At 39.7% G+C, this 16,048-nt stretch overlaps 1 protein-coding gene across 1 annotated transcript; it reads right to left on the bottom strand.

Moving 5' to 3' along the window:
* Positions 1-921: 921 nt before the first annotated feature.
* usp31 (ubiquitin specific peptidase 31) lies at positions 922-14,256 on the bottom strand. The gene is made up of 16 exons (XM_086176020.1): positions 13,608-14,256; positions 12,442-12,576; positions 12,035-12,129; positions 11,838-11,930; positions 10,942-11,077; positions 10,537-10,684; positions 10,269-10,452; positions 10,041-10,152; positions 9,707-9,801; positions 8,467-8,544; positions 7,345-7,474; positions 6,805-6,924; positions 6,332-6,557; positions 6,072-6,230; positions 4,536-4,688; positions 922-3,123 (listed from the first exon to the last, which is right to left on the bottom strand). Exons 1-16 carry the CDS (start codon positions 14,130-14,132, stop codon positions 1,640-1,642), a joined length of 3,873 nt encoding a protein of 1,290 aa, XP_086032146.1. The 5' UTR covers positions 14,133-14,256; the 3' UTR covers positions 922-1,639.
* Between the last annotated feature and the right edge of the window lie 1,792 nt (positions 14,257-16,048).

Genomic DNA, 16,048 nt, shown 5'->3' with positions numbered 1-16,048 from the left:
ATCAATGTGTATTAATAGACATCTGATTAAAGGGTTTCATTCCAAAGCATCTATTCTTTAGAGAAAAAGGTATTTCATTTAAAAATAATTTCATAAAATACATTTCTATGTTAAAACTACCAATAACTAAAAAAAAGGTTTAGATTATTTGAAAAATGATTTCCATCTTCTTCAAGATGGATTTTTGATCATTATTTAACTGATCATGAAGAAGTTTAAGCCAATTCATCTTCCATCAGGGCATGGTGACATTTTACATCAGTAAATTGAATTCACAAATGTAGAAGAAATTAGAGGGCTTTTCCAGCCCAGTACGGAAATAATTTACAAATAGAGACTACAATAAACACTTAGCCACAGTTAAATCGGAATGAAACTCTTCTGTGTGTTTGTGTTGGCAGACAAACTGACTTTCAATATTTGCACTGAGACTAAATTTGATGTTAAGGCTTCACACCTTCCAATCTTGAGTTCATAATGTTTCTAGCATGTCTCACTTCTGCACCACTTTCCATTGACCATTCTAGGACTACATCACAAATTCAATGGAATAAAGTCTAATCTGAGTTACCAAAGGTAATTGTATCACCTACAAATTTCAGTTTGATACCAATCAGTCGCTCAGCTTGAGTTTCCATCCAAACCCTCCAGCTTTGCAGCATCTAATTCTGAGGATACATCTTGTTCAGTGGCCAGCGGGATTATACTGCTTAGCCTCAAAACTTACCTTACAGTCATCTAAGACAAGAGTTGCGTAAAATTTAAGGAGTCCTTACACATTAATTATATAAGAAAAGACAAAACCTTCTGAGATTTCATCTTTCTTCAGAGCCCACAGTTACTATTTTCTCTCTAAATATTATAGGGCAGATTCAAGTATTTTGTGGAACAGTGAGCACCAGCTGATATAATGGTGACTGATTTAAAGTAACCTTAAATCTTTTTTTTTTTTTTTTTTTTTCAGAACTGGGGAAGAACTCAATGAGCAAGTGCTGAAGTGCATCTTGCTGAAGTATAGATTTGGCCATCAGTCTGTAGACCTCTGATTGATTACATAAGATTTCTTCTCATATCTTGACAACAGTTGTTTCAGCTGGCTTAAATAAAACAAATCAATTGCTTGCCCTGACTATATTAATTTAGAAGAACAAAATCCTCATCGTCTATATAGAGTTTGGCTTTCTTTTTCTATGTGGATTCCCTTCTTTGTCCATTTTAGAGAAGGCGGTGCAGACAATAAAGCAGCTTGATAATAAAGAGTCAAGAATAGCCATGGCAACTAAGTACCCATGTGCGATTAGGACAATTTGACAGGAACCATTATGAAAGCCTTAGTCCAAAGACAGGCAGTGGAAAAACCTAGGAGGGAAGGTCAAACATATAATTTTCAAGGTCACTCATGCATTTCAGTTCTGTGTTCAGATAGTATTGCAGAGGGGGAAAAAAATCCCACTTGGTCCTTACAATATTTATCTTAAAAATATGCAAGGTGCATCGTGTGATTCAGACACCATATGTTTAAGTTGTCAACCATAACACCATAATATGTCTCCGTTCAAATATGTCGAGTGCTCATTGAAACTTAGGCACAAAGAAAATAGCTGCATTAGATAAGTTTAGTGTACACATTATGGATGTATCATTGAGGCCTCTGTGTTGTACGTGCAGGAGATTGCATGCCTGATGAGAGTTTTCGGGAAGAGCTCATTCTTTCGAGAGGCTTCTTCCCGTTTGTGGGAGACTTAAGACTTACTTCAGAGATGGAAGACTTGGACTTGCCAACATGTAGTAGAGTACGACTGAGCGAGCTGGGCGGTTTGGAAGACTCCTTTGCCTCACTTTTTTTTTCACCTTTTTGAGAGTCTAAAGTTGTCTGTAAAGACACAGGACCTCCTGTTTTCCCATCCTCCACGCTGAGGTCCTTGGCTTGTCCATTCTGCTTGCATGTCCTCTCGGAGGTCTTTTTAAAAAGCAAAGTGCTTTTTCCCAAGTCAGCCGACCGGCGGCTTTCTCTTTGTCGCAGGGCACTCTTGAAGAAAGACAACCCTTTTTCTTCAGATTTGTTATTTCGCTGTAGGTCTCTTGTGGGTACGCTAGGGGAGCGCAGACTCGTGACAGAAGAGCTGCTGCTGGAGCTCCTCACAGATCTCCTCTCAGGCCGGTTACTTTCGCCGGTCTTAGAAAGTGATGAGCGGGCCAGAGAGCTTCCTTTGAGATTATCAACCAGAGGGCTCGTGTGCATAGAATCTTTGCTGTAGCTCCTTTCCACCAGTCGTTTCCGCCCACTTGTGGCGTTTTTGTCAGTTACATTTAAATTCTTATTTGCAGTTGGAGAGGGAGAAGCCGATGACTGGGGTGTAGAGCGGACACATGGCCTCTGTTGAGGTGTTCCTACTGAAGGTTGAGTCGTCTCCTTTGATTTAGAAGGAGTCCCGCTGGGGGTTGAAGTCCCTTTCTTGGCACTGGCACCTTTCTCCTTTGTATTGCTCACCTTCTTCCCTTTCACAGGTGTATTGGCAGAAATCTCAGAGCCAGAGGACTTATGAGCTGAACGCTTTTTGGAGGTTTTCTCTTGCTCAGCTTTGCAGGCCTTGGTGGAGCTTGTGCTTTCTGCCTTTGAAACAAACCCTCCGATGCTGCTCTTGCGTTTCTGTTCTTTGGGGGGAGTGGCTTGGACAGGTAGAATATTTTGATCAACAGCTGTAATCTGGTTGTTATTCTCAGTTGGTTCATTTTTAGAGGACTTCTTTTCCACTGGAGTTGGAGCCCGGCAATACATCATGTCAAGGAACCTTTTGCTGTTGTCCTGGTCACTAAAACTGCTCTCCGTTGTTGATAATTGGGTTCTGCTCCCGAAGTAACGTTCGTGTCTACTGTGGCTCCCAAAACAGGAAGTAGAGACTTTGTCATCACAGGCCTCACCTATCCTTTCCAGGGGAGGTGAACATCGAGAGTCAAGAGAGAAACGTGAGGGTGAGTTGGATCTCATGTGCAGCTTTGCAGAAAGGGACCAAGAGGGTTTAATCCCACTGTCACTGAAGGCTAAGGGGCTGGCAATGGATGACCTGGAAGATAAGCTCTGACGCTGGATACTCCTTACGAAAGGGCGGACAGAGAATCCTCCTTTAAAAGAAAAAGTGTTTGAAACTGGTTACACCTTAATTAAACAGACTGACCTTTCATTCTTGTTTCAACAGGAACTCAGCAGTAACCACCGAAATGTGTTCTGCTGCACTTGTACAATTGGGTTCTTTTCCCTTATTTAAAGATCCTCTTGCTAAATAAAGACTACCACGCCTGATAACTGCGGAGTACAATGGGGGATCTCTCCATTTATGAGAAAATGCAGTTTATGAAGTCCAATTTGTGTTTTTTGCAGAGTGTCTTTGCATTGCACTAATCATTTATGATTTATGGGAGGAGTAAGTAGGTGAGGGAAGTGAACATTCTAGGGTAACCACTTGACCTGCTGTCTGTTCGGAAAAATTGTTGGGAGGGAATGTGGAGGTACATCACTTTCCCCATCGACCACAGCTAATTGGTCGATGCAAGGTGGCTGTCTACTGCTCTTGTGTGTGTACTGTGTTGTTTTGCATGACCACATTAGGATGCATTAAAATGGGTGATATGAATTTCCCTCATGGGGATTAATTTAGTTTATAATACAAATAAATAAAATGTAACTGCATCCAGATGACAGTGTATCAATTTGCATGTGTGTACCTCATCAAAATGTATAATTGCGGCAAATACAATAAGTGCTAAAACATAATGAAAAAAATAAGAAATGCAGTCAAATCACAATATATTGCAAAAAGTACTGATTATCAGTTCCCATTCTACGGAACTGTGCTGACCCTGCACTCTACAGTTACAGAAAACCTACATTTATAATAACCACAAACAGCCGCCCTAGCTTACATCTGGCTCAATTTGAATTAATCCAGCATGTCAGCTTTTCCACAGAAAAAATAGGTCTGCCAAGATTTTTGTCCTGCTCATCTTATTGAGATGTGACGCATGTCACTTTGTATCCTGTCCCTCCAGCAATGAATCTCCCTTGATCTTAATAAAAATGATAAATCCATGAATATGGTGGGAACCACTGTAGAGCGGCTTAATAGTATTTTGCAGATCCAAAGGGGATAATATAATTGAAAGAAGACATATACTCTATGTTCAGATGTTTGTGTTGCCCATAAATTGTCAGATGGATTATGATGGGAAAGCTATGCTGGCATTTCAGGGCCTATAACTAGTGATCTGATATGTTGAAAATGTGTTTGCGGTCCTGTATTTGGACCAATCAACCAAAAATTAACCAAATACTCAAAATAAATAATTTATTCTAAAGGTCTCCACATTCATGAGATCTTTGAACTTTAAAACCAGTCTGAAGCTTTGTCTCAACTCAAACAATACAGGGGCAACCTTCATGTGCTTTTAATGCAGCACATCAAAGATATAAGGGAGCTTTGCAGAAAGGGACCAAACATAATTTTGTGTTAGGTTAAAATGTAAAAGGTTCAACTCACCATCATCTTCACTCCTTTCTCCAGGAAACTCCACTGACTCTGCCAGCGAGGCCAGAGAGGTACGCCTGGATGATGCTCCAGAGGCTAAGCTAGCAGGCCTACTCCCAGGCAATCTGTTAATCCAGTGGTCACACAAGGAAGAACTGGTGGAGCCTATGTACCAGACAAGAAGAACTTTAAAAAAAAAACAAAGGATATTGTTCTATTGTTTTAAATATGATGAAGCGGTATTACCATTACGAGGCATTAGAAGCCCATCCCAGTCCAAGAAGAATGACCATTTGTTTATGTGTGATATTTTATCCTCATGCTTTCAGCATCCTTCCAAAATGTTATCAGATTATGTTGGGGTTAGACTGAACTATCTTTCTACTAGAAGTAGACTGTAATTTTGACTGCGCTGACAAGTAAAACCTTAGAATGACTGATGGAACTAATGAATGAAACAAGGCATCACTGGCAGATGGAGCTAGTTGATCAAATGCTTCAAAAGACCAAAAGCTCCGCAAAGAACAGAGACTACATCATTACGTAATGCCCTCAAATACAATTCTGACAAGGGGGGATTTTTATGTATGTGACAAATCAACATCTTAAAACATTTTGTATACTGTACTATTACCACAAAGAGATCACAGATTTCAGAGTTATTTTTGAGAAACTACGGCAGAATAGTAAAATTATTCAACATTTTAGTAAACGTTGTAACTTTTGATGCTTTTAGATAGCCCCTTAAAGTCTTTTCATAGACAGCTGCACACAGAGAACAATGCGGTTTTCTAAGCTGAGAGAGCAGCTTGTTTCGGTAGATTACAGTTTATCTCCCTACAATTGCCCAAATATGTGGCATGTGTTACTGATCCTACAGGGTAAAATTTGATGCCTGGAAATATTTTCAATTAAACTAATTCCAGGCAGTTGTAAGGTCTTTGATTATATTTTTGATCGTTTAGAAAACAACAATTCCAGTAAGAATGGTTCTCATGTAGGTCTTTCACCCACACAAACAAATAGTTCAGTGACTGCTGTGGAAGAAGTAAAAAGAATGCCCTACTAAGACAAGAACAATTTCACGGTTGCTCCTTTGAATGTTAGAAAAGCTGCACAAGTGAAAAGCAAAACAGATTCATGTGCAACACACTGACTACTCGGAGTTATGCGTCAGCTGGGGTTGATGTTGTCGAAACACAATTTTGAATACATGATCTTACATTTTCATGGTTTGCTGTCACAATTTTAGCAAAACAACAGAAGGATGAACCAGTGCAGAAAGGAGTCATTTTGACTGAGGTGTGATCTCCCAATTCACTTTTAGATTTACTCACTTATTTGGATTTTTGATATTTCAAGGAAATTACACATTACATTACACATATGGTAAATACACTTAATAGCTGTTTTGAACTTTACATATACTGATCCACAAGCTATCTAGCTTTGTATGGCAGAATATATAACAAAATCCAATGTATGACAAAATACTGAAAACTTTTTAGATGTGATTTGAAATACTAAATACAACTACAGAGTAGTTACCTGCAACAGAGCTATTGGCCGACCAGGAGGGGATAGCAGTCCTCCGCTGGTAGAACAGGATGTAGGCTGTCTGCTGACAAACATCTTCCTCTACTACTGGTGAAACCTCACTATCGTCAAAGCAGTACCACTGGCCATCTATGGAGTTCTTACAGTAAGCTGTTAGCACAAAGCGAGGGGAATATCCAGTTTGAATGAATGTGAATTCATATTCTCTGATGCGTTGTGCAATCAACATCTGGCTAAAATGTTTCTTTTACCTGTGTAGTGTCCTCCATGCATGTTCCCATGATGGTTGCACACCGCGTATAAGTCATAGAGGAAGTCATCAGGGTTTCTTCCGAGGCCGTATGGTCGTCTCCATGGTGACCAGTGGGAAGGTAAACTCCAGCTGCTCTGGCTTCTTTTAACCACATGAGGAGCCATATCCATGCCCATCAGCGGGAACCTTACCATGTTCTGCATCTTAACCCTACGTTCCCCCTCCTGAAAGAAAAACGCGGACTAGTGATCAGATTGGCGCCAGTTAAAAAGGTCAGTTATACCCATTCAACACAGGAAATTTCATCTCATGTATCAATTTGCTTTCAATGTATTTTATTAAATGTTTCAGAATGTAAAAGTCTACTCTGTTAAACTGTTTCTCTTAATGCTCTCATTTTATTATCAATGCAAATGTTGAGTGTGAAGCCTGCATCGTCTATAAAACAGTGTTTCATATGAGGTAAAATACCTGTCTGAATCTCTTTAGATGCAATATGAGCACATCTGGGAGTGTCCATAGGCTGAGCTTAATGTGACCCTGCTGCAGCTGCTTGCAGTGGGGACAGCGCCAGGCATCATCTGGGGCCAGCTGAGAAAAACACACACACACAGCAACAGCCATCAAGGTCGAGCTCCGACCACACTGCCTAGAAAAAGGCCTCACACAGAAGAGTCCTGCAGTTTTCCCTCTCTCTCCCCTCTATTTTCTTCCAGAGCACTCACAGGCACACTAAACCACAATGTATTTGTTGGTCTTTGCTTAGCGATTCTTGCTTCTTTCAAACATACCATTAGCAGGCAAATACGCAGCAAAAACCCACAGTCTGTAAAAGGATTTTTGAAGGTTAGCAAAAGAACAAGAAGCCAGAGGGGCGGAGGGAAAAGTGATGGCATACTTCGAAACAGTCTTACCACTGGTATGTGGTGGGACATGTCTAACGTTTATTTCCCACTGTCAAAATACTATAAGTAATATTTTGTCAATTAACACTGCCCAGGAGTGTGTTACCTGCTCTTCCTTAGTGTAGAGCTGAAAACACTGAGCGAGGCTGCAGGCCTGTGGCTGATGATGTTGTTCCCTGTGCAGATATACACTCTCAGCATCAGGAATGTACTCCTCTTCTGTGTGTCCAAATAGGCTGTGGAAAATTAAACCATAGTCATCCATTGATCCCCAAAACCCCAGCCCAGTCATGAGAGTAAGATTTTTGTAAAAGGGTAAGCTAAGAATATTTTTTACCCCTGTCAAGAAAGTGGACTGAATTGTGCCTAACAGTATGCCAGAGTAGAACGCTGACAGTTCGAAGCACTTAACTGAGCTACAATTGAGACAACATTGTGCTGAGGAAACTACTTGCATGAAGATACGACTACCACTCAACAAACAAAAGATGTGTCCTACTACACTCTCATGTCATGTCAGCAGTTTTGCTATCTGGGGTTGACATGGTTTAAAACCACTACTGTTTCAAATTGGCCATTTCTTTCAAATGAAATAAGTTTATTTTAAAAAAAAACAACTGTCCAAAGAAGAAGGAGTTATGGGAAAAATGCTGATGGGAGTAAAACTTTGTTATTGAAATCAAACTGTAATTTTACACAGTTTGAAACATTTTAATTTTTTCTTCTTGTTTTCAAATTTTCTGACATGCATCTTCAAGCTTGAGACATGCACTGGCAAAACATTTCTGACACTCAAACAAAAATTCTAGGTATGTCTTTAGTATTCTTCAAAGTAAGAACTTGTTAATCTGTGTTTGAAAGACCATAAATTCAATAGTTTTGTGGAAAGAATAGTCATTTCTTCAGCTCCCTGACTTATTGAATAGAATAGGATGTATTCAATTCAAACATCTTGTGAGAACCTCCACAGCAATTTACAACTACCATCAGAATTCATCTCAGGTGATCATCTGCCATCGCAGCTCATTTTCATGCTAGGCAGGGGACAATGTAGAACGTGTTCTTGTTCTTAACAAAGATTTAGCGATAAACCCCCATTTCTAAGTCTACTAGAACATACCATAGCAAGAAAAAAAAAACAAAATACTGTGAGAGTTTACAACTTGGGTTTGAGATTTCCTGTTCACAAATCCATGCAAGTAAATATATATATATCTTTTTAACTTACTAGTCCTTGGTCTCTTTGTCCCACTCGACTACAATCTTTACGTGTGGTGGTCCCCCCTGTCCACAGGACTTGTATGCTCTGCAATTAAAACGACATTTAAAAAGGAGGTGATAAAATAAGTGATTTATGTGGATGTAGTCTGAATGTGATTACACCCTTGGAGTTCTGTAATTGTAGTCAAATGTCATAAGCTTACACTTGATTAAGGCGTGTGTTAAATGATCCAAATGTGCAATTATGTAGAATTTAAAAGTCAATGTGCAAAGTATTTTTACAGCACATTCAATGAAAATAACAAAAAAAAAAATTAAGACTTGAGGTTGATGTCAAAGCTAAATGTTTTAGCTACAGATGCTATGAGGTTAAAAAAAATAAACTACTCAGATATGTGTACAAAGACAGTTAAGTAAGGTGATAGTTTTTAGCACTACAACAGGGACAGGAACAATTTGAGACAATAAATCTTCAGATGCAGACACTGTTCTGATTTGTTTTTTTAGTTTCAAGATGATAGATAAACTAGGTTGGCTTTTTAACCAGCCTTCAAATATCATGCAGAGGCATGTCATCTAAGTCGGTCTGTGGGAGGAATGAAAAAGACAGGGAGTGAGTAAAGAAATGCTGTTCAAGGAAGATTACTCCTGCCTTTACCCTTTAGTGCTTATGAGGAAACTCTTCCATTTCAACTACATGCGGGATCAGTGTTAAAAACTGCCTCTGTGCGCTTTAAAAAAACAAACACTTAGCTAGCCAAAGATATCGGCTGTGCTGATAAATGATAAAAAAAAAAACTTTGCTTCCATCAACTCATTTTTAGATCTTAACTATGGATATTCAACTGGATTTGAAGGAAATAGTCTATTAGCAAAAATAGTATGAGTCACAACTCACCTGCAGCCAGTAATGGCCAAGTGGGGCGTGTCATCACAAATTATATGAGTCCGGTGCGTGTCTTGACCTCTGCCAAACCGGAGACTGACTCACTGAACCCCTGGGGTTCAATCGAACCCAGGTTAAGAACCACTGCTCTAAGTAAAGCTAAATGATCACCAAATACGGGGTATGTTGCATACCAGTTGCATACTTAACTTGTTCCTGTCGCCCTAATTCCTCTCCCACGCTATAGTTATGTGTATGATAAAGGCAACAATGTCAAAACCAATCTTTTGGCCCCAAAGGGGGTGAAAAAAATACATTATTCAGAATGCATTTCACAATATCTAAGAGTAGCTGAGCTGACCTCTCCACAGTTGGGTGACACAGTGGTCGCTCATCTTGGGGAAGGAGGTAGGTAATTCCGACGACGCCGACCACACGAAGGCTGAAAGGTCCCACCTACACATGGGTATTGCAGCAGAATTTCCCACTGTTGATACTTTGGTAAAATTAGAACTGACATTTTATTATAGAATGTTATCTGAACAATGGCAGAAGACTATTTGGCATGATGCTAATAAGATTCAGGCTGAATTCAGTGTCTGGAGGCTCATGCTGGAAGTAGAGAAAACTAATACGTGTTATGTTGACTATTTCTTTATTTAATACTACATTCAGTTTATAATGCTTGTTCCTACCTGAATATAGACCCCAGGTCTCAACAGATGACGCATTTTCTCCAGTATCTCTTTCTGTAGGGCATCCCAGGTCACAGTGCGCTCCATGTACAGTACAAAAGGAAGGCCAAATCTGGAACATCACCATTTCAAGATCATTAATTCACTACGAGTATTGTTCATAAATTAGATAACTTCAGCAGAGAGGATGTTGTTTTACATTGATAGGACAGGCAGAATTTTCAGTACCTCTTTCCTTGGTGACCAGTACAGGCTCTGTTACACACCAAAAGGATCATTTTCTCTGGCCCCAGGTTTTTATTGGGTGATGCGGTTATGGGGGTCATGGCGCCCTGCATAAACGAGGGAGTCCTGCTGATTTCTGGCGGGCCAAACTTCAAATTGTTATGATTGAGGTTTGCCAAAAGACTGCCTGCAAAAGGTAGAAAGGCAGGTGATGTTAGGCTGTCAGCCGATAGACACTTAAAAGCTTGAAGTTATGAGTGGTATGAGTTACCCCTTTTTGTGCGTATATTTTCCAGTTTAAAAGTCTCTGGCGTCTCAAAGGCAAAGATGGAATCACTCTCTTGGATGATGTCAAGATCATCATCATCATCACAAAATGAACGATGGAAACCGTCATAGTACATTTCAGTCAGAACAAACTGAAATAGAGGGAATAGAAATGTTTTTCAAAATGTTTCCTCATATAAAACTATGACCTGTATACACAGTTGTGTTGCAAAATCAACAAAAACAGTACAATGGAGCATGGTTTGCACCTTTGTCATTCCAATCTTTAGGACAAATTACTTATAAATGTGTTACCCCTCAGCCAGTCAAAAAATCAGTCTAAAATTGTGTGGCTGTAATATAGACTCCCTGCAAAAGACCCTGAGATGGTAAGAAACAGGAATAGCACCTGGTCCATTGGGATCTTGGTCTCACGTGACACAGCATCTCTGAGGCGATAGACAGTGCTGTTCAGAGGCACAGCAACTCCGATTCTCATACAATGAGAGTACTTTCCCTGGTAGACCACCGTAACATAGAGGGGCCTGGCAGGAAAAATATAACGTATTACATTAAATTTCCAGGCATCTTTTTTCAGGCAAGAAGAGTGAATAGGGTACACTGCAAGAAGCCTGCCCAATAAAAAAAAAAAAACCTATGTGGACTCAATACCAAAGTCCTCTTCAGGAAGGCAAGGATCAGACTGCTCTTCCTGAAGACGCTCCAATTTTAGGTTATGTGCGTCAGGCTTCCAAACATCCGATATTTTATTAAAGGAAATAACTGCATCCTCTGTAGTAGAATACAAATTGGGCAGTTTAGTTGGATACTACATCTAAAACCTCTAATTACACCTTTCTGGGAAATGTTATCATAACCAAGACTACCAGTTCAGCTTTGTGGTATACAAATGTTATTGCTTTCCCAACAATGGAACAATCGATACTCAATAAAAGAAAAAGCATAATTGCAAGTTACTGTTGATAGAGAATCTACTGAGTGTATTGCTTTAAAAACAATAAAATATATTAATTAAACTGAGTATGTGATAGCCTAGGATCTATAGACTATAGTTTCAATCATCGCCCATGAATCACAGATACGAGGTTACAGTCTTGTTTTCACATCAATCTCCACTATCTAGTTCATGTCAAAACTGTGAACACAACCACGCACAAACCTACTATAAACTTCAAAATTGTGTCTGCTTGCTGAAACACCAAGAATAAATCAACTTTTTTAAATAAAGGACACAAAAATAAGTCTCTAGAGACTAATAACATCTCATGCAACAGCCAAGCTCACCGAGTATGTGGTAGTGGAATTGGTAAAGAGATGCACAGGAAGGGATCAAAAGTGTTGCTCTGCTTTTGGCAATGTGGGCAGGTGAGAGACGACCTGTTGGGAAGAAGGGAAAAAAAAAAGAAAAGAAATACGATATAATAGAGAGACACTGAAGGCAGTAGGAGCTACAACCAGAATCTACTGGACATTAAGTCTACCTGTACTGGGCCTGAAACAGCTCTTGTACAAACGAACCAGCAGAAAGGGGAGGAGATGGTCCCTCAGTGCTCGGGTCATGTTCTTCAACAGGAGGCTGAGCAAACACAAATACGCTTAATGAGCCTAAATTAACACAAACTCCAAGAAAATTTCTGTTGGGATTGGCAAGGTCAAAAGGAAACTGTAATTCACCGCAGTCTATCTGCGGTTTGCTGATGAGACATAGTTAGTAACTCAGCACCTCTATCAAAGACTATAGCGAAATATGAGACTTTGTTTTAATAATTTTCTGATGATTATCAAACATTCCCTTTGAGATCTGTCTTTTTAAGATACACTTTCGGCTGTCTTTAGCAAAAACAGTATACAACATTGATAGTTTCACCAGCAAACCCTCTTCATTCACCTTTATAGCGGGCCTGCAGATGGGGTTGACTGTGTTAAGGTCCTCGTGCACTCGATCCAGCAGCCATAGCAGAAACTCCTGAGCATCATGCTGAGCATTCCCTTTGAACTGAGTGGCATTTTTTGACACAGCATTCTGCAACAACCAGTGTTTTTCAAAGGTTACAATACTGATATACCAAAGGTAAAGCTCTCTGACTGTGTTTGTGGGAAATTCAGTGTAATGGAATGCAATGCCTAACCATCATTTATTTGACATGCAGGGATATTTTAAAAATGCAAAAACTATTATTTAATAATGAGCAAAGCATATATTAAAACCTATAACTTATTATTATGACGCTGGAAAAGCTGTCGCAGTATAATGTTAATTAAGCCTTGACTATAAGAATGCACCAGAGTGTAGCTATTTCCTGGTCTTGCATATCTGACCTGTTGTTGACCCTCAGTTTACTTATTCACACAAAAGGAAAGTATTTCAAACTAAACTTTGAAACAGATGCCAACACAGATAATTAAATGGAAAATCTCAAAACTAAGAATTGGTTTCCAAGGTATGAAATGCATCAGTAAGGCCTTTTGTGAGAAGCTTTTTCATGAAACTTGTGAATTTATCAAACTATAATCCAATAATTACTAAACAGAATACTAGGTTTTTGCTGTAGCACTACATTAAGTGTGTTTACTACATAGTGTTCGACAACCGAAAACATTAAGATACCGCAGATTAAGATATTCTGCACAAAGGTACTACATCAGCCTATAAACACCAACAAGATAGACTTCCAAAGCAGAATTTAATAGAACTTTTTTAAGCGATAGTCAGATGCAACTGGGTTCTATGCTAGTGCTGGTCAATCAGTCTGCTTCACATATTTCAGGAAAAGTGAGGGGATGGTCAAACAGGGAACCTATCTCATTGGGTGAACAGATGCAGACAAAGTTTTACACTAGGGCCTTCATTTGCAACTTAAATGATATAGATAGTACCATTCAACATAAATTTCAAAATTGCAACACCATTTTAATTTCAAGTGTGCATCATGACAGTATTGTATCATATTGGGCATTTGGTGATTTTGCTTCCTACTTTTTTTCTTGTTGACAAACGTGAACTTCCTGATTTTGTGGGCAGTGTTGTAAAACGAGCTCTCAATCCAGTCTTACCTTAAAATCCCTGCTGTGCTGGGGTGTATATTCAAAAGTCCATAAAGCCCGAACAAGCCCTGACAGTTGCTCTGTAACCTCCCCTTTGGCAAGCGGACCTTTCTTCTGCAGAAGGACGCCGTTTGTCTTGGGTTTGTCCTCGTTCTGCTCCTCGTCCTTATAGTGCTCCAAAACGAGGTACTCGGCAAAGAGTTCAGTGTTACTGAGGCACTGCAGAATTGCGTTCATAAAACATGTATTTCCGTGGTTTTTGAGACCTGACACTCCGGGAACTCTCTCTCCGGAAAAGAACCCCCCAATGTCCCCTTCGTCCATCGGCACATCTTTATTTCCAGCTTTAAATGTGGAAAACCCACCATCGTCTTTGTCGTCCTCGGTTTGCACTTCAGATCCAAAGTGGGACAGCGCTGACAGCGTCCTCAAGACTCTGCTCATGAAACTGCCCACAGAGCGAACGGAGCCTCGCCTAAACAGCTTCTTGCTGAAGCTGGACTTCTTGTCCTTTGTAGCAGCTTTGCAAGACATGATTCCCACTTCACTAGCTTTACGGGTGAGAAGCACGGCGCCACTTCAGTGGCTCGCAAACAGCCGCTCCATTTCAAAACAAGACGCGTTCGGGAATGCACCTGGTGCTGCTGGCAGCAGGAGGTGCGTTAGCTATCTTTAGCTAAAGATAACATTGTAACGCAGGCGACACTTCGCCGCGTTCAGATTCACATGTCAAATAGGTTAGCATATTGAGTGTTAACCTTGCCTAAAATACCCGCTCAGCGCGTTTTTAGGGCATTCAGCCGTAAACTCAGATATACCTAATGCCGCTTGGTCGTTCAGGACACTCGTTTAAGAGTTACCTTGTTTGGTGGTTTTCTGCCCCGCAGCAATGAATCAACTTCGGGTTTGCTGGTAACGAAAACAGCAGCGTTAGCTGTTTTATCAGACGTTAGCTACAACAACAAAGGCTACAAAAACGGCGCCAGTCTCGTACATCCGAGATGTCCAACTCCGACGGGAAGCGGCTGTCCGGCATAATATATCGGTAGTGCCTTTCGAAAAATAAAACATGGCAAAACGTTGGTTGTTTAACATTTCTCACACATTCGGAGGCACATTAGGACTGGGCTACCAAACAACATTAGAGACGTCCTCCTGCCACTTCTTCTTGTTGTTTGTGTTGGCAGCCAGTGAGGCAGTTTATAGGCCCACTACTGCCATCTAGCGGATTGGAGTTAACCCTGCGGTCACGATCGTGCAAATAATGCATTTTTTTAGTGTATATAGAAAATAATTACATACATGATACATTTTATTTACTTACGCAACACTTAATGACGCCGTATAATATACAATACATATTACACACATATAATACAAATTTAAATTAAATAATTAGGTAAAAACAATAAAAGATGTTCATGAAAACAACAATAATAATTCTTTTAAATTACGTAAAATACTACAACTTTTCATTTCAAAGAAAAAGCTTCCTCAATCTTTCTTGGTGCCTCAATTTTTTAATAACTACATGTAAATATATTATGCATAATGATTTTCTTCTTTAAACGTAGGTTATGCAATCAGGAAGGAAAAAGTAGGAGTCAAAATTTGTATTCAAATCACGACGTCGCATCTTTGTCGATTCTCCAAGCTGCCTGAGAGTGGCGCTTTGGACACGCAAAATAGAGTCTAACCTGTAGATGTTCACGCAATGGGGATGGGGTTGAGGGAGAGAGAGAGAGAAAAAAGAGAGAGAGAGACTTTTGATGCCAAAATAAAACAATGTACACAGGGATAGCTTCATTTTTAAAACACGAAAAGTTTATTCACCTGAAACGACAGTGAACGCATCCAACATTATGGGAAACCAATTTGCTGTTGGAAAAAGGATGACCTGTACAAACAATGGCACTGTGTAAAAATAGAAGAATAAACCTTTTTGGACATGCTCTGGGTTGGTGCCCTGCCATGAAATAAATAATTGTCACATCCATTATCAGACTGAAAATGAGCTGTTGTTTCCTATAAGACTGTTTTTGGAAGGTCCAATGGGGCATTTTTTGGGGGAGGGACCATGAAGAACGTTATATTTTATTGTTGGTCTGTGTGAAACAGGCCATTTTGATACGTAAAACAGTAATAATCTTTTCATGAACCTTGACAAAGTTTGCAAAGGTGGAGCCAAGTACTAGCTCAGTGGAGTGAATCTCACTCACATAGCATACAGTTCTGTGCTTCTTATGATATCAAGAAATAGAAAAAAAAAACTAAAACAATTGTTTGGTTTTGTTATGATTTCATCTCTTAAAAAATATCTGTGAGCGTTCTACCTCACTGTCTTTCTGTCAGTGAAGGACACTGAAAATGATATTTCGTTATCTAACGGTGTGTTGTTGACAATGACAAATAAAAGGATTGATTGATTGATTGATTGATTGATTGATTGA

This window comes from Fistularia commersonii, chromosome 28 (assembly GCF_037954325.1).
Source record: "Fistularia commersonii isolate RoL2024-O1a breed Wild chromosome 28, RoL_Fcom_v1.0, whole genome shotgun sequence".
Lineage (NCBI taxonomy): Eukaryota > Metazoa > Chordata > Actinopteri > Syngnathiformes > Fistulariidae > Fistularia > Fistularia commersonii.
Note: the sequence above shows the minus strand (reverse complement) of the source record. Positions and strands in the feature narration are given on the sequence as shown.